Source organism: Nicotiana tabacum, chromosome 15 (assembly GCF_000715075.1).
Source record: "Nicotiana tabacum cultivar K326 chromosome 15, ASM71507v2, whole genome shotgun sequence".
Classification (NCBI taxonomy): Eukaryota; Viridiplantae; Streptophyta; class Magnoliopsida; order Solanales; family Solanaceae; genus Nicotiana; species Nicotiana tabacum.
In genome coordinates this window covers 90,613,494-90,638,802 of record NC_134094.1, presented here as the reverse complement: position 1 = coordinate 90,638,802, position 25,309 = coordinate 90,613,494, and the positions used below count along the sequence as shown (strand labels likewise).

The following is a 25,309-nucleotide window of genomic DNA, read 5'->3' as shown; positions in this document are numbered from 1 at the left end:
GCACTTATAATATATATGTGTGTGAAAAATGGTCAAATTTGTTCCGTACAATTCAAAATTGAGTAACTTTATTATTCATTAAAATTTTTATTTATTATTAACCTGCCATTAGGAAAAAGTCTCATCTCCCTTGACCCTATAAAGAAGCTCAACCAAAGAGTAATATTGAACCATAATCAAAAGTTGGGACGTAAATTTGAATTTTTTTTCTAGAATAATTTAGACAGATAAAGTAAAATATTTTACACTGGAGCTTCGTCAATGACGAGAGCAAATACAAAAAATTTGATAACAACAAAAATATAATAATGCGAAATTGAGCGATTTCTAATAGTATTAGGACGAATTTGAACTTTATCTGATATATGTAAGTGGTAAATATCTTCTATTAAAGCGTGTATATATATATATATATATATATATATATATATATATATATATATATATATATATATATAAAAAGTTGGGACATTAAGAGATGAGTTGGCACATCTCTAGCTCTTTAATTTTGAGATTTTGAAATCAACTTATCAGCAGGGGCAATATAGTAATTTCAAAAATGGCTGAAGCTATAGATAAGCTTTCTCAAAATCTAGAACAAAGGCATCACCACCAACCAATTAGAACAATGTCAAAACTGAAGAGATTGTAAAGAGGGTAGTGAAGAAAAGTTATGGAAACATGTTCATTTCCAAGACTAGTACTATCCCCCTTACAATTCCCACCTCCATTAACCTCAAAAAAACACTTCCTTCAATTCCCATTACCTAAATCCAAACAACTACATAAAAGTACTCCATCTCATTTATCAAACTTCACACCTCTCTTTGCCACTCTCAATTCTCCAAAAGGATTTGGACCTAAGAAAACCAAAAAATCCAAGAAACCAAAAAAAGAATATGAAGAAGAAGAGGAAGATGATGATGAGCAACAAGAAGGAGGAGTTATACCAGAAATAGTGACTAATAGAATGATAAGCAGAATTGGACTTTCAGTTGGTATACCTTTGTTTATTGGTTTATTGTTTTTTCCTTTCTTTTATTATCTTAAGGTTGGATTAAAGATTGATGTGCCAACTTGGATACCCTTTATTGTGTCATTTATCTTCTTTGGAACTGCCTTATTGGGAGTTAGTTATGGGATAGTTTCCTCTAGTTGGGATCCATATAGGGAAGGCTCATTCTTGGGTTGGAATGAAGCTAAGAAGAATTGGCCTGTTTTTTGGCAGTCAATTTGGGGTGGATCAAGAAACAAGTAGTAGGACTTTGGCTATCCATCTCTTTTAGCATAGACCTATTGTAACAATTCGGTTTTCAAATGGTTTGCGTTTCAGATTGTGATTGTCTAAGGCTTATTCTATGTCCGAATTTTATATTAATTTGTGTTAGTTCAAGCACTGTATATATACGATTTAAAAATATATTGTTATACATGGAAAAATTAAGAAACTTATTACTCCATGTTTGATTCCAAAAATATTTTCCTTTAATTCCTTATTTAGGAGTTTTTCTTTAGAAAATCCCAAACAAATAAAAAATAAAAAAAATTTTAAACCAAAAAATATTTTATTTGTAGGAGTCTTTCATTAGAAAAAGAAAACAAATGAAATCAAAATCCAAAAAAATATTTTCTACCTTTTTTTAGAAGTCTTTTTCCCAAAATTCAAAAACGAAAAATCAAAAATACAAAAAATAATTTTTGACCCGTCGCGTTTTCGAGCTATTTTAGTGTTTAAAATATTTATTTAACTTAACTTTAATTTTTATGGAGTTTCAGTCAATTTTTACTTCAAATTACAATTTAAAAACTCAAAAATATTTTCATTTTTAGTTTAAGGTCAGTTAGTATATTTATGTTTGTAGTATTTTAATTTTACCATTGACTTTAGCCTATTTTCTCTATTTTTACTTTATTATAATATTTAAAAATACAAAAAATAGTTTTACTTTTAATATTTAATTTTATTTTAGTAATTTATTAAGAATGATTTTTATATAAATACATTATATTATTTTAGTCTTCTTAGCCCAAAATTAAAACTCAATAAAACATGGACCCAACCCAATTTTCTAAATCCAAGCCCAATCCCTTAACCCTAAGCCCCTTCTCCCTACCTAAAGATAAATACACACACTCATTTGGGGGAAAAAAAGGGGGGAAACAAAAATTCTTAAGCTAAGAAAGGGCAGATACCCGCCTGGGGAGATCTTCTTCTTGTTCTCAAAATCAAAAAGAAAAAGAGCAGCACACACAAACAAAACAAAGAAACAAAAACGAAACAAGGGAAGTGAGAAAAACAAAAACAGGAAATTAGATTTCAAAAAGGAAAAACAAAATCCTCCCCCCTGTTTCTTTGCTTCTTTGCTTCAAATTGGAGCCAATCGATGCTGTTCCTTCTTCTGATCTTCAACACGCGAAGCCACTGTCCAAATTAAGCCGAGTCAGTGGAGCTCATTCGAGGTTTCCGGCGTGTCTTGTTGATGAACCGTTCCATTCAATTTCGTAGGCGTGTTCTTCTCATCATCTTGTAAACAGCCAGAAAGCTTTTTGATAAATTGGAAGCTATAAAAGGTCCCCTTCTCCCTTTAATTAATTCTTTCATTTTATTCCTGTTAGTTTGAGAAAGGTTCAGTCGATTCATCGTGTTAGCATGAGTTTGTTTATTGTGTTAATTAGCTAATTGATCGTCTAGATAAATATTTACAATTTGTCTATACCATTGCATCTCCAGTGTTTCTATTTTGAGCATGTGTCTTTGAGTTAAGCATTATTTTATCATTAGTTTATTTTGTAAAAGTTTAAAAAAGAAAGCTCTAAGGAATTTTATTAAGTCAAATGGGCTGATATGATTTGTTGCATATGGTTTGGGCCTTACTTTGTCAATAACGATAAATGGATTGTATGTGTTTGAGAAGAATTCAGGTGATATCTTTAAGTTGTCATTTTCTTGCTGGCTTCACATGGTATTAAAATGTAATTATAATCTTTCAAGGTCATCCTCTTTGTTTATAATTGTAGTTTGCTTTAAGCACGTAAATAAATCATCGTGACTATGGGTACGGTTCCCGTGGCATAGTCATGATACGTAAATCCCAATTCGAGTGTGCGTTTCACGTGACTCGACTATAACTTTAAATAATAATAAAAATAAACATGTTGTAAATCACGGGTGTGTTTCACGTGGCGCGATTCGCAATGTGTACAAAAACAAACGAGCGCGCGACATCGCGACTTGTTCAAATAATTTCTATAAATACTAAAAGAGGTTTAAAAGGTTAAAATGCACAATAAGTTTTAAACATGTAATAAATCAGATAATTAGGCCAATTATTAATAGTTGAGCGACCGTGCTAAAACCACGGAACTCGGGAGTGCCTCACACCTTCTCTCGGGTTAACAGAATTTCTTACCCGGTCTTTTGATTTCGCGGACTTTAAAACAAAGTCAAATTTTTCTCGATTTGGGATTTAAAATAAACCGGTGACTTGGGACACCATAAATTATTCCAAGTGATGACTCTGAATAAATAAATAATCCCATTTCGAATATTATCACTTTAATTGGAAAAACTCCCATATCCCCCATCCCCTAGGGAAAAAGGAGGTGTGACAGCTCTGGCGACTCTGCTGGGGATCGAACCCAGAATCTCTGGTTCAGGATTCAGAATTCGAGCTTAGAATAGCTGTTATGATTGGCTTTCATGATTATCTGATTTTTACGTATTTGAGCCTAATGTGCTAAATGCCGATTTTTTTTTACCGCTTTGATATTGTGTGAATTGTATATAAACTACTACGAAACCATTCTTCTCTCTGAGTCTTCTAAATCTTCTGGGAAGCGTGCGCTTCGCGTGACTTCTTTTCTGTTAGAGTCATATCCTAATTTTAGAACGAGGTTCGGACAAGTTGCAAAGCCGGTGAAGCTTCTGTATTTCCGGTACGCTGCCCCCCTCGGCTCGAGTTGTCCGCTCGGGTAAGCCAGGTCTAGAATAATACACCCATGATTTAAACTTAGAATAACATAGCCTCATGTCGGATCCCTAGTAGGAACATTTGTTTGCATCACGTGCATTTGACTTTGGGGACTCAACACAGGGGTTGGGTCCGTCTAGGACAGATGTACCCAAATTAAAAAGACTATCCTGATGCATCTTACTTGCTACTTGCGCAGTTGTTTGTTTCGGCTTGCATGTTCACTGGCTTCTAGAATAAGGAAAGAAAATAAAAATAAAAAATGAAAAAAAGAGTGAGGTAGGTATTTGAAATCCGAAACTCTGCCAAAATTTTGAAAAAAAAAAAGAGAAAAGAAAATAAGCCAATGTTTTCAAAAAGTTATGTTTCCCTGTTCAGTCAAAACTGGCAGAACTACGCTGGTCTGATTCTCACCGGATGTGAGATACGTAGGCAAACCTCATCGGTTCCGGCCCACATTTTTTAAAAATCCAAAAATATTTTCCTTTAATTCCTTATTTAGGAGTTTTTCTTTAGAAAATCCCAAACAAATAAAAAATAAAAAAAATTTTAAACCAAAAAATATTTTATTTGTAGGAGTCTTTCATTAGAAAAAGAAAACAAATGAAATCAAAATCCAAAAAAATATTTTCTACCTTTTTTTAGAAGTCTTTTTCCCAAAATTCAAAAACGAAAAATCAAAAATACAAAAAATAATTTTTGACCCGTCGCGTTTTCGAGCTATTTTAGTGTTTAAAATATTTATTTAACTTAACTTTAATTTTTATGGAGTTTCAGTCAATTTTTACTTCAAATTACAATTTAAAAACTCAAAAATATTTTCATTTTTAGTTTAAGGTCAGTTAGTATATTTATGTTTGTAGTATTTTAATTTTACCATTGACTTTAGCCTATTTTCTCTATTTTTATTTTATTATAATATTTAAAAATACAAAAAATAGTTTCACTTTTAATATTTAATTTTATTTTAGTAGTTTATTAAGAGTGATTTTTATTAATACATTATATTATTTTAGTCTTCTTACCCCAAAATTAAAACCCAACAAGACCTGGACCCAACCCAATTTCCTAAATCCAAGCCCAATCCCTTAACCCTAAGCCCCTTCTCCCTACCTAAAGATAAATACACACACAAAGAAATAAGGGGGAAAAAAAAACAAAAATTCCTAAGCTAAGAAACGGCAGATCCCCGCCTGGGGAGATCTTCTTCTTGTTCTCAAAATCAAAAAGAAAAAGAGCAGCACACACACACAAAACAAAGAAACAAAAATGAAACAAGGGAAGTGAGAAAAACAAAAACAGGAAATTAGATTTCAAAAAGGAAAAACAAAATCCTCCCCCTGTTTCTTTGCTTCAAATTGGAGCCAATCTCACAGCATCAGAGTTCTCATGCCATGGTTCCAGCACCAGTTGCTGCACCACCTGCTCAGCCAGCCAGAGGCAGGGGTCAGACAACTAGAGGTAGAGGCCAGACTGTTAGAGGTGGAGGTCAGGCCGTTAGAGGTGGAGACCAGCTAGCTAGAGGTCGTCCCAGGGACGTAGTTCAGGATGGTGGGGCCCAGCCCCGGTGTTATGCTTTCCCAGCCAGGCCTGAGGTTGAGTCATCTGACGCTGTTATCACATGTATTATTTCCGTTTGCAGTAGAGATGCTTCAGTTCTATTTGATTCGGGATCTACTTACTTCTATGTGTCATCCTATTTTGCTTCCTATTTGGTTATGCCCGTGATTCTTTGAGTGCTCCTAAGTATGTGTCCACACCAGTGGGAGATGATATTGTTATATATCATGTTTATCATTCGTGTGTGGTCACCATTGGGAGTCTTGAGACTCGTGTAGATCTTCTACTTCTCGACATGGTTAATTTTGATGTCATACTGGGTATGGATTGGCTGTCACCTTATCATGCTATATTAGATTGTCACGCTAAGACGACGACCTTATCCTTGTAGGGGTTGCCTCGATTAGAGTGGAGAAGGAATCTTGGACATTCTGCCAGCAGGGTTATCTCTTATGTTAAGGCTCGGCATATGGTCGAGAAGGGGTGTCTAGCTTATTTGGCTTATGTCCGCGATTCTAGTGCGGAGGTTCCTTCCATGGATTCGGTGCCGGTTGTTCGTGAGTTTCCAGAGGTATTTCCTGCAGACCTGCCACCCGACAGGGATATTGATTTCTGCATTAATTTGGCTCCGGGCACTCAGCTATTTCTATTCCGCCATATCACATGGCTCCGCTAGAGTTGAAAGAATTGAAGGAACAGTTGCAAGATTTGCTTGATAAGGGCTTCATTAGACCTAGTGTCTTACCCTAGGGTGCACCCGTGTTGTTTGTGAAGAAGAAAGATGGATCGATGAGGATGTGTATAGATTATCGGTAGTTGAACAAAGTCACCATCAAGAACAAGTATCCATTGCCGAGGATTAATGATTTATTTGATCAGCTTCAGGGTGCCAAGGTGTTTTCAAAGATTGATTTGAGATCTGGCTACCATCAGTTGAGGATTAGAGCATCTGATGTTCCTAAGACGGCTTTTTAGACTCGGTATAGGCATTGTGAGTTTCTAGTAATGTCTTTTGGGCTGACAAATGCCCCAGTAGCATTCATGGATTTAATGAACCGGGTGTTCAAACCCTACTTGGATTCCTTTGTGGTTGTGTTTATTGATGATATCTTGATCTACTCCTACAGTCGAGAGGAGCATGAGCAGCACCTTCGGATCGTTTTTCAGACTATGAAAGACAGCCAGTTATATGCTAAGTTCTCAAAATGCGAGTTTTGGTTGAGTTCAGTTGCTTTCTTAGGTCACATTGTATCAACAGAGGGTATTCAAGTGGATCCTAAGAAGATTGAGGCAGTTCAGAACTGGCCTAGACCCATATCAGCTACAGAGATCCGTAGTTTCCTAGGTTTGGCGGGCTATTACTGTCGATTTATGGAGGGGTTTTCATCCATAGAAGCCCCGTTGACCAGATTGACCCAGAAGGGTGCCCCGTTCAGGTGGTCAGACGAGTGTGAAGCGAGCTTTCAGAAGCTCAAGATAGCTTTGACTATGGCACCGATATTAGTGTTACCCACAGGTTCAGGATCTTATACAGTATATTGTGACGCATCTCGTATTGGTCTGGGTGCGATGTTGATGTAGGGTGGCAAGGTTATTGCATATGCTTCACGGCAGCTGAAGGTTCACGAGAAGAATTACTCTGTTCATGATCTAGAGCTGGCAGCCATTGTTCACGCGCTGAATATATGGAGGCACTATCTTTACGACGTGCCATGTGAGGTATTCACTGATCATCGAAGCTTGCAGTACTTGTTCAAGAAGAAGGAACTAAATTTGAGGCAGAAGAGGTGGCTGGAGTTATTGAAAGACTATGATATCCTGTACCATCTGGGAAAGACCAATATGGTGGCCGATGCATTGAGTAGAAAAGCAGTGAGTATGGGCAGCCTTGCTTATATTCTAGTTGGTGAGAGACCACTAGCATTGGAGGTTTAGGCCCTGGCCAACTAGTTCGTGAGGTTATATGTTTCTGAGCCCAGCCGTGTTCTAGCTTGTACATTTACTCGATCTTCTTTGTTTGAGAGCATCAGAGATAGGCATGATGACGATCCTCATTTACTTGTCCTTATAGACACAGTGCGGTACGGTGGTGCCAAGTAGGTTACTGTTGGATATGACGGAGTTTTGAGGATGCATGGTCGTATTTGTGTGCCTAATGTGGATGATTGATGCTTGAGGAGTCCCACAGTTCCAATAGTTTCCCAAATGAAACTTTTCGATATGGAAACTAAAACAGCATATTTAACTCATATGCAGACACTAAACACAACTACTTCACATGAATTCCTAGAAAACATTCTGACCCCTAACTTTTGCTTTTTTCATGACTCTCAACATGAAAACACAGAAAAACAAAGTAGTAGAATAATGATCAAAATTTATCTCAGCAAACTAATATGAACACTAACCTAAAATATGCCACAGCAAAGCTAGATTAATTGATCCCTTAACAACTAAGAAATAATTAAATACACTTTACACCACACACAATTGGGCTGGGCCTAGCTCATTTTGAGTGGATAGTGTCCATCTATTGTGCAGAATAAGCCCATTGGTTGACTTTGCTAGCTTAACCCCAGACTAAGGACATGAGACTCCAAAAAAACTTAAAGGCTAAATGAAAATTAAAAGTAAATAAAACTTTAGTAAATTCAATTGCTCTTGACTAGAAATAAACAACGAGTTTAAGTATTATACACTGACAATCTAAAAATATTTTACATCATCACTGCAATTTAACATGTTGTAACTTGTTACTTACTATTTATTATAAGTTACCGAAAAATGCATATGAAATAAAATTATTTACAATAACCTTTTAAGTTAAGTGATAATATAAGAACTTTATGCTATGAGTGTGTAAAACTAAACTTAACAAAGAAATCTATAAAAGAGATATATGGCGCCTGGTATCTTCTTTTAAGAACAAGCATTCTTTACAAAACTAAAAGAAAAGGCAGAAAAGAAACGAAGTGTATAAGATAAAAATGATCAAAGAAACCTTGGGAAATGGGGAAAGACTGGGATTGAGATTTGAGAGATTATAATAATTTTTAATTCTTTGCTACTTTGAGATCATAGCTCAACGGCTTTTCATCAAACCACTTTTCCAAGTTCATTTTTTTTTTTTTTGCTTACGAACATTCTTAACGTCTGAACAAAGTCTAAGCTCGACAATTTCTTTTCATGCATGTCTCCCCCAACTTAACCTATATGCATATCTTTTTACTTACCAATATATAATTTAAGTTATATACATTAAGAGAGTGAATTTTTGATACTTCAAGTGTAGTTTAACTTGTGATAGCAGATTAGTTATAATTTCTAGTACTCAAGTTACCAATTAATATTTATCATAAAGATTTACCTTTAATTACCTCATACTGATTGTGCAAATAAATTTTTACAGTGTCACTGCATAGTACTTCTTCTGTTCACTTTTACTTGGCACGTTTTGACTTTTCACGCCATTTAAGAAATAATAAATAAAGTGCATAATTTACCATGATATCCATATTAATTGATGCATATTTTATTGGATTTGAGAAAATGATTTGAAATGAGTAATAAATATTGTGGGTATAATAGGAAAAAAATTTATTTTCTCTTGATATGCGTAAAGTGACAAGTAAAAATGAAAATATATTTTTAGTATATCTGTCAAGTAAAAGTGAACGGAGGGAGTAAATGAACTCATTTAATTTAGATATATGTGGCTTTGTTGGCTTGAATGTGACCTTATGTCCCTGTCCCAAACAAAAGACTTCTGCTTCATAATCACGATTCACTTTTTTGGTTAAAAGACTTGATTAGTTTGTGTGAAGAATGGAGAATAAAGAGGAAAAGAAAGAGAGAATTGATGAAAAAGCTTTATCAAAGTGTGGATTCAAAGCTGCAAATTATTTGCATTATTCATTTACTGTCTTACTCTTACATATGAAGATGCTATGAAAATACGATAACACAAATTTATAATTATAAGGCAAGCTTTGCATGCTTTGGACGGACAATTAATTCATAATATTATCTATCGTTGACTTTATTAGAAGTAAATCACCAACTCTTATATATATATACTCTAATTGCTTCTTTTTGAGCTAGTTAAGCAGACGTTGAACATGAACTAAGACTTTCGCAAAGTCAAAGGGGATAAGCAAAAATAATAATGGTGATAAGCAAGAACTTATTTTGCAAAGTAGACTTGATTCCAACCTTCTCAAGGACTTTACGGAACATCGACAAGATCAAAACAGTAGCAGCGAATAGAAAAAATGATAATTTAATCACACACAAAAATAACATTATCCTAAAATGAAAACTTCATCAACAGAAATTTGTCATTGGTAAACTAGAAGTTCTACTTATTTGTATGGTTCACGTCTTGTGATGACGCGATAAAAAATAGATATCTCCTTTGTTTAGAAAAAGTTCACATCATAATTGCTTAATGATGGTGATAATTAAACTACAATTAGCCAAACAAAAGTTTGTATTAAAGGCATTGCAAGTTGGCAAGGCAATGAGGTATATGACAGGATTTTGTTAGGTCCCATTTCACAAGGCAAAGACAATAATAGTACGACCAATGCAGTGTGTTTTTGCTTTGTCTCACATTATTGTTCACGCTTACTATGGGCAAAAATCTGCATAGGGCTATAAAGAGAATGTGAAGTTGACATAATTGGAAAGTCTCTATTCAAAAAAATTTATATACGATATTTATTAGTGTGACTAATTTGAATTCGCGATAGGTAGAATCATTAAGGGGTAAAATGTTCACTATCAATAAATTATTTAATATTCTTAGAGGCTCTGAACTCAAAATTTTAACTATTTTCAACTATCCACTGCCTCTCTCGGTGGTCCATTCAAAGTGTTGGATTATGAACAACCAAAGAAAAAAATGTCAGTTTGCCACCCCAAATGGCAGTGGTTTGCCAGACAAGGATTTAAGGAAGCACAGAAAGAGATCGACTTTGGAACCTTGACTATGCTTTTCTTGCCTAACAAGATCTGGCTCTCTTTAAGCAATTAGCTTTCTCTTTAACTCCTTGCCACGTTAATTAATATACAATTATCACAATAATAATAATAATAATAATAAATTAATATAATTTAGGGTATGTTTGAAAAGTTATGTGTAATTACCTGACAGCCGACGGCAGGGACGGCTGAAGCCTAAAGCAGCTAAAGCAAATGCTTTAGGTCCCAAAATTTTGGGGGCCCCAATTTTTATATTAATATATAATTTTTTTATACAAATTATTATAATTAGATTGGTATTATGTGAATTGGTATTATGTGACATGGTTAATTCTTGTACAAAAGCTATATAAATTTTTGGAATAGTACAACATATATCCACTATTTTTCTTCTTCTAATAAGCGATGAAATATTTTACAAGATAGTGTATCCAACCTAACTCATAAATCATTATCTCAAAACATGTCGGAAGGTCGTATCAAAAGTATTAAAGCATAAGATTTCAAGTTCCACAAATATGAGATATTTTATTGAAATTAGCAGAAGCTTGTTAGGATCCAAAAATTAAAAATGAAGCTATTTGTTCAACATATGAGCTTGAAAATTTTGAGTTTTTATCGGGTATGATTATTTGATATAATATACTGATTGTGGCTAGTTCAGTTAGCAAAAGTTTACCATCAAAATATATTTATATTGATGTTGCCAATAGACCGTTAAGAGGTGTGATTTTTTTTCCCACTAAAAATATGGAGAAAAATAATTTGCAACTTTGAATGTGCATATTGTGATCCGTAGATTATGTGAAAAATATTGCTTTTAACGTTGATTCTTTTCTAAAGGCCTATGTTGCTTATGGAATAATTTTAACAATTCATGTAATGGTTTACCTTCCTCAGTGAAAAGAAGAAAATTAAAATTGATAAAAACTTACATAAAATAAAAAATGATTCAAGAGAGATTAAATAGATTAGTTGTATTATTAGTGGAAAAGGAATTATCAATGACTTTGCATCTACAAAAGCTATAATGATAACCTTTTTAAAATAAAATAAAAAAGTTTAAGGCCTCTCATTATAATTTGGTTATAGACCACAATTTTCTTGAGTCGCCGGTGACTGACGGTGTGATTGTTAGAGTAGTAATTACACACGTTGATAATTACAAAGTATAGTAATTACAAAATATAGTAATTATCACATCCAATTACACACAAATACAATTCCTATGCGCTTTCCAAACATGTTCTTAGTATAGGCACGAGAAAGTTTTTACCATTACTTATTTGTCACATTTCACAAAAGAATAAAACAATCGCATGTCCATTAGCATGTAAAACAATAAAATAAGTTGCAGCAGACATGCTCTATGTCATTCAAGCTCTTAATAAAATTAAAACGAAAAGTCTAAAAAATACAGAAAGGAAACATCATTTTGATACATTTTGATTGGTACAACCACCTCGATTATTTGTTTTATGACAAACACTAACGAAAAGAAAACAAACAAGAAGCATAATGATTGGATTGTTATCTGATCTCCCAGAATCATTGCCTAAAATAACCTAACCATTTTCGTACTTTCCCACCAAAAGATAGATTTAAGTTATATATTCTACGAGATAACTTTATACATAGTAGGGTTTTTTTTATTTTAAAATGAAGATAGTATTCAAGTAAGCTTGCACGCATTTTGATTATTTAACTGGAATTTCGGATAGTATGACTTGAATACAAATTGATTTTACATTTCGGATGCCCACATCAGACTTACTATGAAAGTTATATATTGGTGTAGGTTGAATTTAAACCTTAAACGTAAAAACTTTATGCACAATCATTTCAAAAAATTTAAGCTCAAATTTAGTATCCAAATCCTAATTAAAAAATAAAAGGTTGATCCACTCCCTAATGGTTCTAATCCAATTAAAAATCTTGTCACATACAACTACCCAAATTAGTACACTATTTAAAACCAATTCTAGACAGATGGGACCATCATGTCTTCCTTGAGGAAGACCGCAAATAACCCATTTGGTCCAACACTTAATCCCCACATAAAAGTCCAACCCTTGATAAACAAAGTACAACTCACGAATGCAACAGCTCCACCTTTTGTTCACTGTTTATTTACACGTTTTCCGTTGGATAACGACACAACATGAAGTGAAATGTTGACGGCGTCACGTCCTTCTATAAATTCCTCAACCTTCCTCCGTCTCCATTCTATATTTATATTCCTTCAAAACATTACATATATTTCTTAGATTTTTCTGCTTCCTTTTGCTATATATTAACGTAAAAACGGAATCTGTGAATCTGAAACTTCCTGTTTTCAAGTGCTTCAGAATCTCCTCATTGATCGTCGGCGTAAGATTTGCCGTATTTCTACTGAAGATTCTTTGAATATGTAACGGAAGCTTAATGCCAGGGATTCTTCACTCTTCTTTTTTATTTGACTTGATATCTCTGGGGATTTGCTTAATGATTTTCCCGCCTATTTTTTCTTAATTATTTGATCCAAATATGTAACAAGAAAAGAGCAAATCAGATTATTGCTCTGGAAACCATTTCACCAGTGGGTTTCAGCTGATTATCTACTCTAGTAGTCGTTTGAGGTATGCAATTTTTCTGTTTCTAAAATTTCTTCTTTTTTGCTTTTTTTTTTTTAAAATTAATGTATTCGATTTTTTAAATATTTTTTCTAAAAGTCTTCCTAAGTTACATAATATTAAAAAATGAATAGGAAAATTTTTCGACTAGTGCGTACTAATTTATCATATTCTTTGTGCACTAGTGAGAGATTGTTTACTCCGGCTTAATGGTCTCGTTGTTTTACCAAAAGGCGCAAACAAGAATTTTTTCTTAGTTGAAAATGGAGATCAATGTGATATTCTCAACTAAGACTCAGGTATGTTAGCCGTAGAAAAACCGATAGAAAGAGTTCAACTAATTTCCATATGCTAAGTTTTGAATATTAAGTTTTAATGTTGTCACTTCAACTTCAACTATTGTACAACTAATTATCTTATGTGTTTGTTTTGGGTTTGATGGTTTTGTTATCTTTGTACTTAGTGGAATAGTAGTAAGGAGTAGTATATTTTTGGGATTGTTATCCAAATAGTCGGTCAGATTCACTATTTTTTTTTAATCGATATACATAGATTATACTATATTAATTATATACCGTTATATACATATTATATATGAATTTTGCATATAGTATTATATATCTCACGGTTATTTTTAGCTTAAGAAATTAGGTGTACAACTATTTGGGTTAATTATTTTGTATTTTTTATAGTTAGGTTAGTCGCTATTTTTTTTTTAGTTTACCACATAGTGTCCGGTATCCGTATTGGAGCCTGACTATATTTGAATTCGTGTCGCGTAGGACCCCATTAGGGGAGAGCGCTCCCTAACAATGATTTTTTTTATACTCAGAACTCGAACACGAGCCACAATTGTTAAGTACTACTTTTGTCAGTTTGTCCATTCAATGGCCGCTTTCAGAGGTCGACAACTGCTGGTTCATCTCTAAAGCGATTGGTCATTCATTCTCCAGACCAGAATTCCCATCTTTCCCATTCCAACTTCTACTCTGCAGCTGCTGCCATATATATTCCTTTTCTCTCTCTCTTGTCGATCTCTACTTGCTTTAGTTTCTCTCTCCATATTGATTGATATACTTCATATATGTATATGTATGTATTAGTGTACGTATTGAGTAAGGAAAGGAGAATAAAAGGAGCTTATCGTACTGAAGAATGACGATCATGAATATGTGTCAGAAACTTCCGTTCTACTCTGTACTGTCTACTCCCTCCTTCCCAAGTTGTGTGGCAGGCATGGAGTTTTTAAAAAAGAAAAATTAATTTTTTTTCGTGATTATAAATCATCCTTTGATTTGGAAGATGATTTCAGTAAACTTACCTTTTAATATATGTCGTCCAATTTATTGTCCTTTCTCTTTAGTTTCCTATTGCCATTTTTGAACAAGTAGTGGTCCAAATTTTCACAAATGTTTTCCACCCAAATGTCAATGAAGTGAGATAGCAGGTTAATTACCAACTTGTAGAATTACCTTTTTCGTTCACATTTTAACCTAAAACTTCAACGGATCAATTTGAATTTTCTTTATCCAGCTTTTCTTTATTAGGAAATAATATCAATTGCTATGAATGTTTTAACTTAAAAGATTGTGAGTGAAAATAAATGCATATCCTCCCAATATCTTATTATTAGAGGAAACTTGTGCTTTTTATAATTCAAAAGAATGATCTAAACTGATCTTGTCAGCAAAATGAATATCACAAATCAGTGTTATATAATGAATGGTTATTTATATTTCATGATTCGTTTATTTTTCATTTGCAGTTAGAAGAAGAGAGGAGAATACTGAATATATATAGAGCGTAGAAGAGAGGAACAAAAGAAAAGAGAAAATGTTGACATGTATCACATGTAAGCAAAAGGTGGAAGATGATGGTGGAGAAGAAGTTCCCAATACTAAAGATTCTGTCAAAAGTCTGACGGCTCAGGTTCTACTCCTACACCCTCACCTACTCTATTCCTGCTTCTGGTTTTTATTTTTTACTCCGTTTGGTTGACCGAGACTTTTAGATAAATGGAATGAAAATACTAAGTTGTGGATATAATCTGTGGAAGCAAGAAAGTTGTACTACATATCTTAAGGACAATCAAACAGTTATATCACTCTTGTTTTGGACAAGACAAGTGCTCCTGTTTCTGTATTGCTGCTGACCGTTCAGCAGTAATTGTTAGGATGCTGAAATCAGCTGTACATTTTAATTTTATTACTGAATTATTAAACTAAAATTTGACTGCAAAATAGGGGTCATCGATTTAGGGGCCATAATGACATTTTTCTGAACCTACTAATTATTTTGTGACATAGGTATAATCTTGGTTTAAATTGATACTTTTTTATACAAAATTCAACTGTTTGATTTAAGTATCTGCTATAAAAGAATGTTACATCTATTTCGGCATGGGTTTGACCAAATTTTGGCCTTGGGATTTGGTACTGTTACAAAAACCTTAAGCTATGATTCTTTTATAGGGGGATAATAATGGTGTTTGGACCAGTTTACACACAGACTATCCCATGCATCACATACTTGTTATCTCCCACCAATATAAGCACTTGGTGAATCTTCCCACTAAAGCTTAAGCATATTGAAGAAATCGCCTACATTATTTGTCTCCACTGATATTGTATCTAAGCTTAAGCTTTGATATTTCTTGTGCATCATCTTATTAAGAACCCATTTTACTCATTCTGTACAGCTTGAGAACTACTACTCTATATCTTGTTATGAACATTTGCAGATAAAGGATATAGCATTGAAGGTGTCGGGTGCTTATAGATGCAAGTCAAGTACGCCCACTAGCAGTTACAGGAAAGGGCATAGACCATATCCGTATCCATATCCATATCCAGATTTTGATGCAATCTCAGAGGGAGTTTGTTACCATTACCAAACAGGAAGTTCTAATTCAACTCCAGCTTGGGATTTTGCGAGTACCGGTCATCTCCAAACACCAGCTAGACCTGATTCAAGATTAGCTGGAGAATTAAGTGATGATGTGGTGCTAGAAGAAGAGGATGCTAAGGAGTGGACAGCACATGTGGAGCCTGGCATTCAGATTACTTTCGTTTCTCTCCCTCATGGTGGAAATGATCTTAAAAGAATCCGCTTTAGGTATCTATTCGTTATCTCTCGCTCCCTAAGAGTATGGGAAACATGATATGTAAACATTCTTATTTGCATAATGCTAATAAGTGGGTAATGAAGATTAATATAACTAATCCCAACTAGCTTTTTATTGAAGCATAGTTGTTATTCTTTGTTGAAATGATTATTTTATTGTTTAGACGTTAACTTGACTCGTTGTTTTAATTTGAAGTCGTGACATGTTCAACAAATGGCAAGCTCAAAGATGGTGGGGTGAGAATTTTGACAGGATTATGGAGCTTTACAATGTTCAGAGATTCAATAAGCAAGCTCTTAGCACTACCTCACAGTCTGAGGATGGGGTATGCCAGCTTCACCTTCTTGCAATGTATTTACTTTACTGCAGCATTGACCTCAAATGTTAATCCAGATCATCGATTATAAGTCCATGCAGATTAGTTTAATTCAAATTATATTCATGAACAGCCACAGTTCATCAATGCTTCTACTTTCCTAGTATAAAACTTATGTTGCTCGTATCCTCCAAAAATGCTGTCGTACCCGTGTCGCATCCTCCAAAGATGCATTGTTTTTGGAAAATCCGACAGCGGTGCAGCAGCATGTTTTGGAAGATCAGAGCAACATAGCATAAAACCACTTAAGGCTAATATAACTTAAGTTGTTCAACTTGTATAAGAATATGATCACTAGCTGAAGTAGCGAACCAAATACCTCCATTACTTTGTTAATTAACCACTCAGATTTGGAATATTTATCGACGCATGCAACATGAAGCAAGCACAAGTTAATGAAATTTAAGATCTTTTTGCAGAGAGATTCAAATTATTCAAGGCTTGGTTCTGCAAGGGAAAGCCAGCAATATAACGGTGGTTCAAATGCTTATGCCTCTGGTTTCCCCAAGGGTAGTGAGATGTCATCTATGGAGGCGTCAAGGACGACAACTTCCTCTAGAGACGAGGCTTCAATTTCTGTAAGTAATGCTAGTGACATGGAGTCAGAATGGATAGAACAAGATGAACCTGGAGTTTATATAACCATCAGACAATTAGCGGATGGCACTAGAGAGCTAAGTCGTGTCAGATTCAGGTATTTCAAATTCTGCTGTGCCACATTCGTTCCACTGAACATAAGATGAAGCATAGGAAATCTGGTGCCAACTATAAATATTTCTGTGATTAGTCCTTTCTGCTACCTAATAAAAAGGGACATCAAAAACGCTAGAATTATTTTTTCCTGAATCACTTCTATATACCTATGTTTGTTTTTGTAATCTGTTTCATGCTTTCCTCATAATATGTTTTACAATGCATCAACTTTGCTAGGTTGGTTTTCATTTCACTTTCCTTTTTTTTTCCTTTTAAGTGAATAATGATCTTCACTTTACTTTGGTATTTTTTCCATCTGTAGTATGTTTGATACGACAGAAGTCATTTCTGCTACTCCTTTTTCAAAGAGTCTGGATAAGTTTGCGTGTAATAGACCATCTTTTAGGATTTCTCAAAGGATACTTGCTCAAATTTGTATTGAACCTACATATAAGTCTTTGCAAGTTCAATTGATAATTTTTTAACTTTTTCTTCATATACTCAGGAGTGAAAAATTTGGGGAGGAGGACGCGAAGCAGTGGTTGGAGCAGAACTGGGAGAGAGTACGAGCTCAATACCTTTAGATAGCGATTTCCATATTACATTATCAGCATTGTCCACAACATATCAAGATACTCAAAATGGAATATTATGCCATCCATGAGAGAGCTATGAGAGGGTGAGTTCAGCACCATTTGTGGGGGTAAAAGAGATTAAACAAGGTTCCTATTTAATGTATATAGCCTTCACTTTGGAATGGCTCTATTCCACAGGACAATGCTAGTGGCCATCAAGAATTTTAGTGGCATTTCTTGATCTCTAATTATACATGAGTTTGCCAAACCCTTTTCTTCCTTGTTTTGCCTTTCAGTTTTTTATTTTACGCCTTGATCGATATGCTGATTTTTTCTTGGAATTGTTGATGGATATTTTGAATCTGTTATCATATCAAACGTTCATATAACAACTAGACCATATATCACCAAAACAAAACAAACTGGAAAGAATGGGAAATCTTCACCCTACTACTTTCCTTGAATGGCTTCTTTGAGGAAGAATATCTTGTGACTGTCCAAGGAACAAGTTAGCTGTCATACCTTCGCTGAATTTCTCTTTACTTCTTGTGTCATCATTTTCAACTATTATATGCCACGTTTCCCTTTGAATCCAATAGAATACAACGGAGAGAAAGCTCCGAGTATATTTATCACGAATTGCCATTATTCTCCGCTCGATGCCAAATATTAGAAGGAGATTCAAAAATTTTACCAACAGAGCTCCAAGCTAAAAAGTGAGATTACAAGCATCAAAAAGCTATTGAAATCATAGAATGACTATCACCTACATACATCAAAATAATCAGTATAACTATTAATCACGTACCCATTGCAGATTAACTTTAGAAATCTCAACAAAAGTTTAATCCAGAACATATTTATTAGTCCATGGACGAAAAGCATGGTTTATTCTGTTTCACATTCAACTAAACTTGATATTACAACATCGAAAGTTGCAGCACATTTCACCATGAAGTGCTACTCAATAGGGGATAAGAAGCAGATGAAATACTTGGGCATATGCTCAAAATGACAACCCGGGAGCACCGACCCTATCGCGAGGAATCAGCCGCAGTTCAGAGCCATGTTTAAGAAAGACATTACCTGAAAAGTATTTTGAGTTGAAAAGAAAAATTATAACACCAGATATAATCAGATTGGGTGCAGAAAGGTGAACAGCATCTGCGCATAAGATTACTATCCCGTCAGGATTAAAAACAAACCATCCGGGTTAGGACAGCTAAGGAGACATAACTCAAGAAGTTCCACTTTACGAGTGCATGCAATAGTCATTAAAGATAATATGCACTGCACTGTTAAAAGCATGTAAACATGGAGACAGCCAAGTAAGCAAATAAGAACGTTGGCCTGAAACACAAGTAAGCAATAGGCCTTCAAGAAGCAAATTACTTGGTAACTAGGCAGGATAACACGTCGGAAGTTGAGTTTTTCTCAGCAATTGCCAAATAGACTTGTGACCACTTATCAGTTACTCCTAAGATCTCCAGTCTTGACTTTAGGGACACAAACGAACAACTTCATCGAAATATCCAAAAGGAAAAAAAAAAAAAAAAAACTAAAACTGCCCCCTATTAATATAAATGCAAACACAGAACATGACCAGACTTTAGAAGAATCTATTTTGAAAAACTCGGGCATAGAATTATTCTAAATGACAGCATGAACTCAGATTTCTCCTGCACTTGTAATGTCCACAAAATTCCTATACACAATATCTGAATCCTACACAGATCAGAATTTATACAACATTTTCTCCTTACTTCACCACCTTTGAAAGAAGAGTCAAGCATGACAAGGCATTCTAAGAGTAATGTTTCTTCTTAGTTGGCAAGACTGCATATCCTGACCTATATTTCCTAAATGCAAAATAACATTTTGGAGGTGTAGTGGCACGACATAGGGATAGTAGGTGGCAGGAAGGACTAGAAATAGAAAGATCTGATTTTGCTTCTGAAAGTGTTTTAGAGGAAGAGGCTTGACGTCAAATTGCTTATATCAAAGTTATAGGATTGACTTGGTGGGGAAAAATTGTAGGATTAAAGAACTTTACCGGACAGTAAAAGTTCTGGAAAGGATTGCAAGACTTGAGGCACTCAGACTATGAAGCTTAGCAACATAAAGGGAGAAACAAAAGTCTTTTCCACCAATATATGCACTGAAAAGTCTCTTCCACCAACTTATGAACTACGGAAGTCAAAAAGTCAAACTTTCCAAATGGATCCACTTAGATAATTCCCATAGCCAAAATCAATTCAAAAAGTAAGGTCTCTTGCAAATGAAGGACGGAGCCTCTTGGTATATATTACAAAAAGAAAAAGGAAAACGTATTTTCTAGCACGAAGTGCTGAAGTTAAAGGTCTAATATGCATATCCTTGCAGATCAGAACCCTTTCCTTTTTTCTTCTATATCTTTAGGTCAGTCTCACAACAGACATAGAATTAGGTATAAATTCAAGTTAAAAGGCAAGAAGCTCACTTAGATAATTCCCATAGAACAGGTAAAGAGTTTGCAAAGTACTCGTACCAACAAATCATAATCTAAGAGAGGGTTTCAATTACACTGAATGAGGTCAAGGACCATAGTTTACGCAGAAGTATAAACCAACTGCGAAGGATGGTCCTGCACATCACTGTCATGGTTGATACATTAGTAGCCTCCTAATACATACTGATCGTATGGATGCCCAGAAGATGGATAAGTGCAGTATTGAGGAAAATGAGTGGATTCATTTTAAATGCCAAGTACGAGAACCTTGAGCTAGGATATTCAAGAAAAAGAAAATAACTCAGGCAGATCACACTCGAATAAAAGATCGAGGAGAAGATGTTGGGAGCTGGCAAGGTAAATATGCAACATGGAGAGCAACAAGCAAGCTTGCTCAGTTTCGAGATACTTTTTGTGTCCCATTTTATATGACGGTATTTGATTGGATAAAAAGTTTAAAATGATTTTTTTTAACAGATGGGACAAGAAGTTTAAAATGTCAATTTCAATTAAATACTAGTATATAATTTGTCGTAAAAGAAGATACTATGGTTGAAACTTATCCTGTAGAAGAAAACAATGTGTCAAAGTTTATTCTAGCACTTCTCAAATTATATAATATTTAAAAGAAAAGGAAAGCAAACTATTGGAATTAGAATTGCATGTCTTTGACTAAAAGCTTATTCTAGCACTTCTCATTATAAACTTAACTTATTGGAATTGACTATTGATTCTTGACTACTTTCAATTCTTTGTTACTCTTCATCAACACTGGTAGGAAACTTCGTAACAACTCTACTTATCCACACCCACAAAGATCCTATGTTTGTAACAACTCATTTACTGTCATAAACTTCTTATATAAATTGGGTTAAAAATCTACTGAAGTTGCAATAATGATTTTATACCTCCGTCGAGAAATTTCCAGTGGAGGCATTACACCATCTCTTCCCGTGAGACACCTCTGGCTTTTATCAAAAAGCTCAAAGCCTCAAAGATATTTTCTTTAAGCAATCCACAAGTCCTCTAAGATTGTATGACCTTTTTAAGTGCACTAGATTTCTCTCATACGTAGAAAGTAAGTTATTCACAACTCCCAATTCCCAGATTGTTTATTATCCATAAAACAAATAAGTGTTGCAAGCCAAGTAACATACAGGAGGTAACCGTAAAATATTCAATGCAAAGTGTAAACTTACCAGCACTTTGCTGTGGGTTAATCCCCACCCCATCTGCAAAATAAGATAAAAAGGAAAGAAAAATAGAGTCAAAACATAGCTTACATTTAGTAAAAACTCCTGCCTTTTCTTATAATACTAGCAATAAGTGAAAAACAAATTCCAAATTGTTTTTGCTCCCAAGTTCTCATGAGACTAATGAACAAAATATCATAGAAAAACAAAAAAAAAGGAAAAAATAAATAATACAAGAGATACTTTTTTTATAATGGTGGTGTCTTGCCAGCTACCTCCACCAAATACCGGATAACTTTGTACACAAAACTTTGATGGATGGGAAGAAATAATCTAATGTATTTCTTTCCACTGAAATTTGAACCTGACACCTAATAGTACTCTAGCCACTTCATTGGCACTAGGCTACACTTTGGGTGCTAAAAATTGATTTTCCCTTCGCCGCATATAAGGAACACATATTTATCTTCTCAATCTCAAAAATCAAATTTTCAAATAAGAGCCTTTTTTTTTACTAAGGTGAATTACAGTACCAGACCCCTAGTGTTAGATAATCCTTAATTAAATAATATAGAAATATTGTAGAGACAAACAAGCATTTATGATATTGAGGATTCATACAGTAGACTCCAACGCGTAGTAGTTGCTGTTGCCGTGAATTACAATAGTATTAGTAAAACTATCTAATGTTGAATCATTAGAGAAGTTTACCATTAGTGATAATGGCGCTAGTTTGTGGAGGAACTTTGAATTCCTCGGCAGCAAATTTGAGGACAGCTGTGAATGGAGCAGCTTCTGGAACGCTAAAACTGAAAAACAAAAAGGTGAAAGAAAGAACAAAGAGAAAAGAGAAATTCAGAAATCAGAAATCAAAATAATACAGACACTTTGAAGGGCAATTTGGGATCGGAAGTAAGAGTGACTTTGAAGGAAACTTTTCCTCCACAGCCGCCGCTCGCCATTTTTGCTCTCGGAGAAAGCGTTACGGGATTGGAGAATCGGGGATTTTATTTTATGGGCGTAGAGAATAAGCAAGTCCAGCACAGCGTACCACGTTGCTCTTTTGTTCTAACAAGGAAAACGGTATTAGTTTCACACTTCAAATTTACTACGGAAAGGGTTAAAAATACCCCTTTATCATTTATACCCTCCCCCAACATTATAAAACTGATTTAAAAATACTCCTCTTCCGTTGCAACTTTCTACCGCGACAACATAATCCTACCATGCCGCCACGTGAATTGCCACCTCCGATTCATTTTAGCCCTCCTCCCACCCAACCACTACCACCGCCACCTCCTCCTTCACCACACAAATATTTTTCCACCATCATCTGATCACCATTCTTGACATGATTCTTTCATTTTTTTTTCCTATGCTTTCCACTCACCACCTCCGTTAACAATCACCTTCAGTACAATTTTACCACTGTTATCAAAATCATTTTTCTTACCTTTCATCACAGTAGCCCAACTCTTCTTTAACAGGTAGCACCAAAATCATCTTAATTACAATTTTTATCCTAAAAGTGCTAGAATTATTTAATGAATGTGCACTTTGGGAGGGATTAAGCTTTCATACGTCTGTTCTAAATATTTTTCAAGCAAACCCAGTTCCAAAGCAGTGGTGCTAAAGGATTCATATTTCCATAAAATCCTGAACGAAGAGGGTGATAGGGACATTGTGTTGGGCCACTTGGAGCAGTCCTAGATGCGCCGGGATTTCGAGTATTGTAGGCGTATAAGAGTAGAGGAGGTCGAGTGGGCTATGCGTAAGATGCACATGGGTAGAGCTACCGGGTCAGATGAAATACTTGTGAAATTTTGGAAGAATGCGGCTAGGGCAGGTTTGGAGTGGCTCACTAGGCTGTTCAACGTCATTTTTAGGACGAAGAAAATGCTCGATGATTGGAGGTGGAGTACTATGATTCCTTTGTATAAAAATAAGGGTGATATCCAAAGTTGTAATAATATAGTGGGATTAGGCTGCTAAGCCATATTATGAAAGTTTGGGAGAGGGTGAGGACCAGTGCGTACATTTCTGAGAACCAGTTCGGTTTCATGCCGAGGCGTTCGACTATGGAAGCCATTCACATTGTGAGGAGATTGGTGGAGCGGTATAGGGAGATGAAGAAGGACTTGCACATGGTGTTCATTAACCAAGAAAAAGTACATGACAAAGTCGCGAGAGAGGTGCTCTGGCGATGCTTGGAGGCTAAAGGGGTCCCAGTAGCCTACATTAGAGTGATTAAGGACATCTATGATGAAGCTAAGACTCGGGTTAGGGCAGCAGGAGGAGACTCGGGACACTTTCCGATTATGATGAGGTTGCACCAGAGATTAACTATTTTCCTTGGCGCTGGACGCATTGACGAGACACATTCAGGGTGAGGTGCCATGGTGTATGTTATTTGCTGATGACATAGTTTTAATTGACGAGACGCGAGATGATGTTAACGAGAGGCTGGAGGTTTGGAGGCAGACCCTAGAGTCTAAGGGTTTCAAGTTGAGCAGGACCAAGATGGAGTACATGGAGTGCAAGTTCAGCAACGGTACCCATGAAGGGGATATGGAGGTGAGGCTTAATACGCAAGTCATCTCCAAGAGAGGTAGTTTCAAGTATCTTGGATCTATAATACAAGGTAACAGGGAGATTGATGAAGATGTCATGCATCGTATCGGAGAAGGATGGATGAAATGGAGGCTCGCTTCCGGTGTCTTGTGTGATAAGAATGTGCCGCTGAGGCTTAAAGGTAAATTCTACAAGGTTGTAGTTAGACCGACTATGTTGTATGGAGCAAAGTGTTGGCTGGTCAAGAACTCTCATACCCAGAAGCTAAAAGTAGTTGAGATGAGGATGTTGAGGTGGATGTGTGGGGATACCTGGTTCGATAAGATTAGGAATGAAGTTATTCGGGAAAAGGTGGGAGTGGCCCCTATGGAGGATAAGATGCGGGAGGCGAGGTTGAGATGGTTCGGGCATATTAAGAGGAGAAGTATAGAAATCCCAGTTAGAAGGTGTGAGGGTTAACCTCGGCGGGCAGCATGAGGAGTAGAGGTAGGCCTAAAAAGTCTTGGAGAGAGGTTATTAGGCGGGACATGGCGCAACTGGAGCTGACTGAGGACATGACCCTAGACATGAGGGTGTGGAGGTCAAAGATTAGGGTAGAAGGTTAGTAGGTAGTCCAGCATTTCTCTTTGTCTTACTCAGTTCGCTAGCATTAGTGTTAGCAAGTTATCTTTTATTCATATAGGCTATTATTACCTAGAGTTTGACTGCATTCTTGAATTCGATCTTATTTTATCTTACTATTATTCCCACTTGTTGCAATTACCTTTTCTTTTTCAGTCGTTCTTTAGCCGAGGGTCTATCGGAAACAGCCTCTCTGTCGTTCCAGTGTTAGGGGTAAGGTTGCGTACATCTTACCCTTCCCAAACCCCACTTGTGAGAAACTACTGGGTATGTTGTTGTTGTTGTAATTAAAGATAATTTATAAAAGAAAATCCCATTATAATCCGTTTAAGCTTATTCAATTTGGTGACACTACTAACCCATGAAAATGCAAGTTGGTGTTTGTGCTATTTGAACTCTATAAATGATAATTTGAAACTCTTGCTAGCATCTCCTTTGTGAGCGATAGTAAAGACTAAAGAAGTGTTTATACTTATGTTAAGAATGTTACCAATTTTTCTGTTTTGTCCAATAATTGCTAAGGTAATTGTGAATAATGAATT

The 25,309-nt window shown here is 35.3% G+C and overlaps 3 protein-coding genes across 5 annotated transcripts; 2 read left to right on the top strand and 1 right to left on the bottom strand.

Annotated features, from left to right (window-relative positions):
- The first annotated feature begins 590 nt into the window (after positions 1-590).
- Positions 591-1,345, top strand: LOC142169470 (protein PAM68, chloroplastic-like). Its single transcript, XM_075230992.1, has one exon. The coding sequence runs from the start codon at positions 674-676 to the stop codon at positions 1,256-1,258; it is 585 nt and encodes a 194-aa protein (XP_075087093.1). The 5' UTR covers positions 591-673; the 3' UTR covers positions 1,259-1,345.
- An 11,395-nt stretch (positions 1,346-12,740) lies between these two features.
- LOC107820231 (protein BREVIS RADIX-like) lies at positions 12,741-18,875 on the top strand. Of its 3 annotated transcripts, XM_016646479.2 has the most exons (7): positions 12,741-13,132; positions 13,312-13,425; positions 14,892-15,055; positions 15,867-16,240; positions 16,446-16,575; positions 17,046-17,320; positions 17,825-18,875. In XM_016646479.2, the coding sequence occupies exons 3-7, from the start codon at positions 14,960-14,962 to the stop codon at positions 17,901-17,903; spliced, it is 954 nt and encodes a 317-aa protein (XP_016501965.1). In that variant the 5' UTR covers positions 12,741-13,132; positions 13,312-13,425; positions 14,892-14,959; the 3' UTR covers positions 17,904-18,875. The 3 variants fall into 3 exon arrangements, with proteins under 3 accessions (XP_016501965.1, XP_016501966.1, XP_075087092.1); XM_016646480.2 differs by lacking the exon at positions 13,312-13,425; XM_075230991.1 differs by lacking the exons at positions 12,741-13,132; positions 13,312-13,425 and adding an exon at positions 13,925-14,323.
- Positions 18,689-22,676, bottom strand: LOC107820232 (ubiquitin-fold modifier 1). The gene is made up of 4 exons (XM_016646481.2): positions 22,461-22,676; positions 22,287-22,384; positions 21,582-21,614; positions 18,689-18,980 (listed from the first exon to the last, which is right to left on the bottom strand). Exons 1-4 carry the CDS (start codon positions 22,535-22,537, stop codon positions 18,901-18,903), a joined length of 288 nt encoding a protein of 95 aa, XP_016501967.1. The 5' UTR covers positions 22,538-22,676; the 3' UTR covers positions 18,689-18,900.
- Between the last annotated feature and the right edge of the window lie 2,633 nt (positions 22,677-25,309).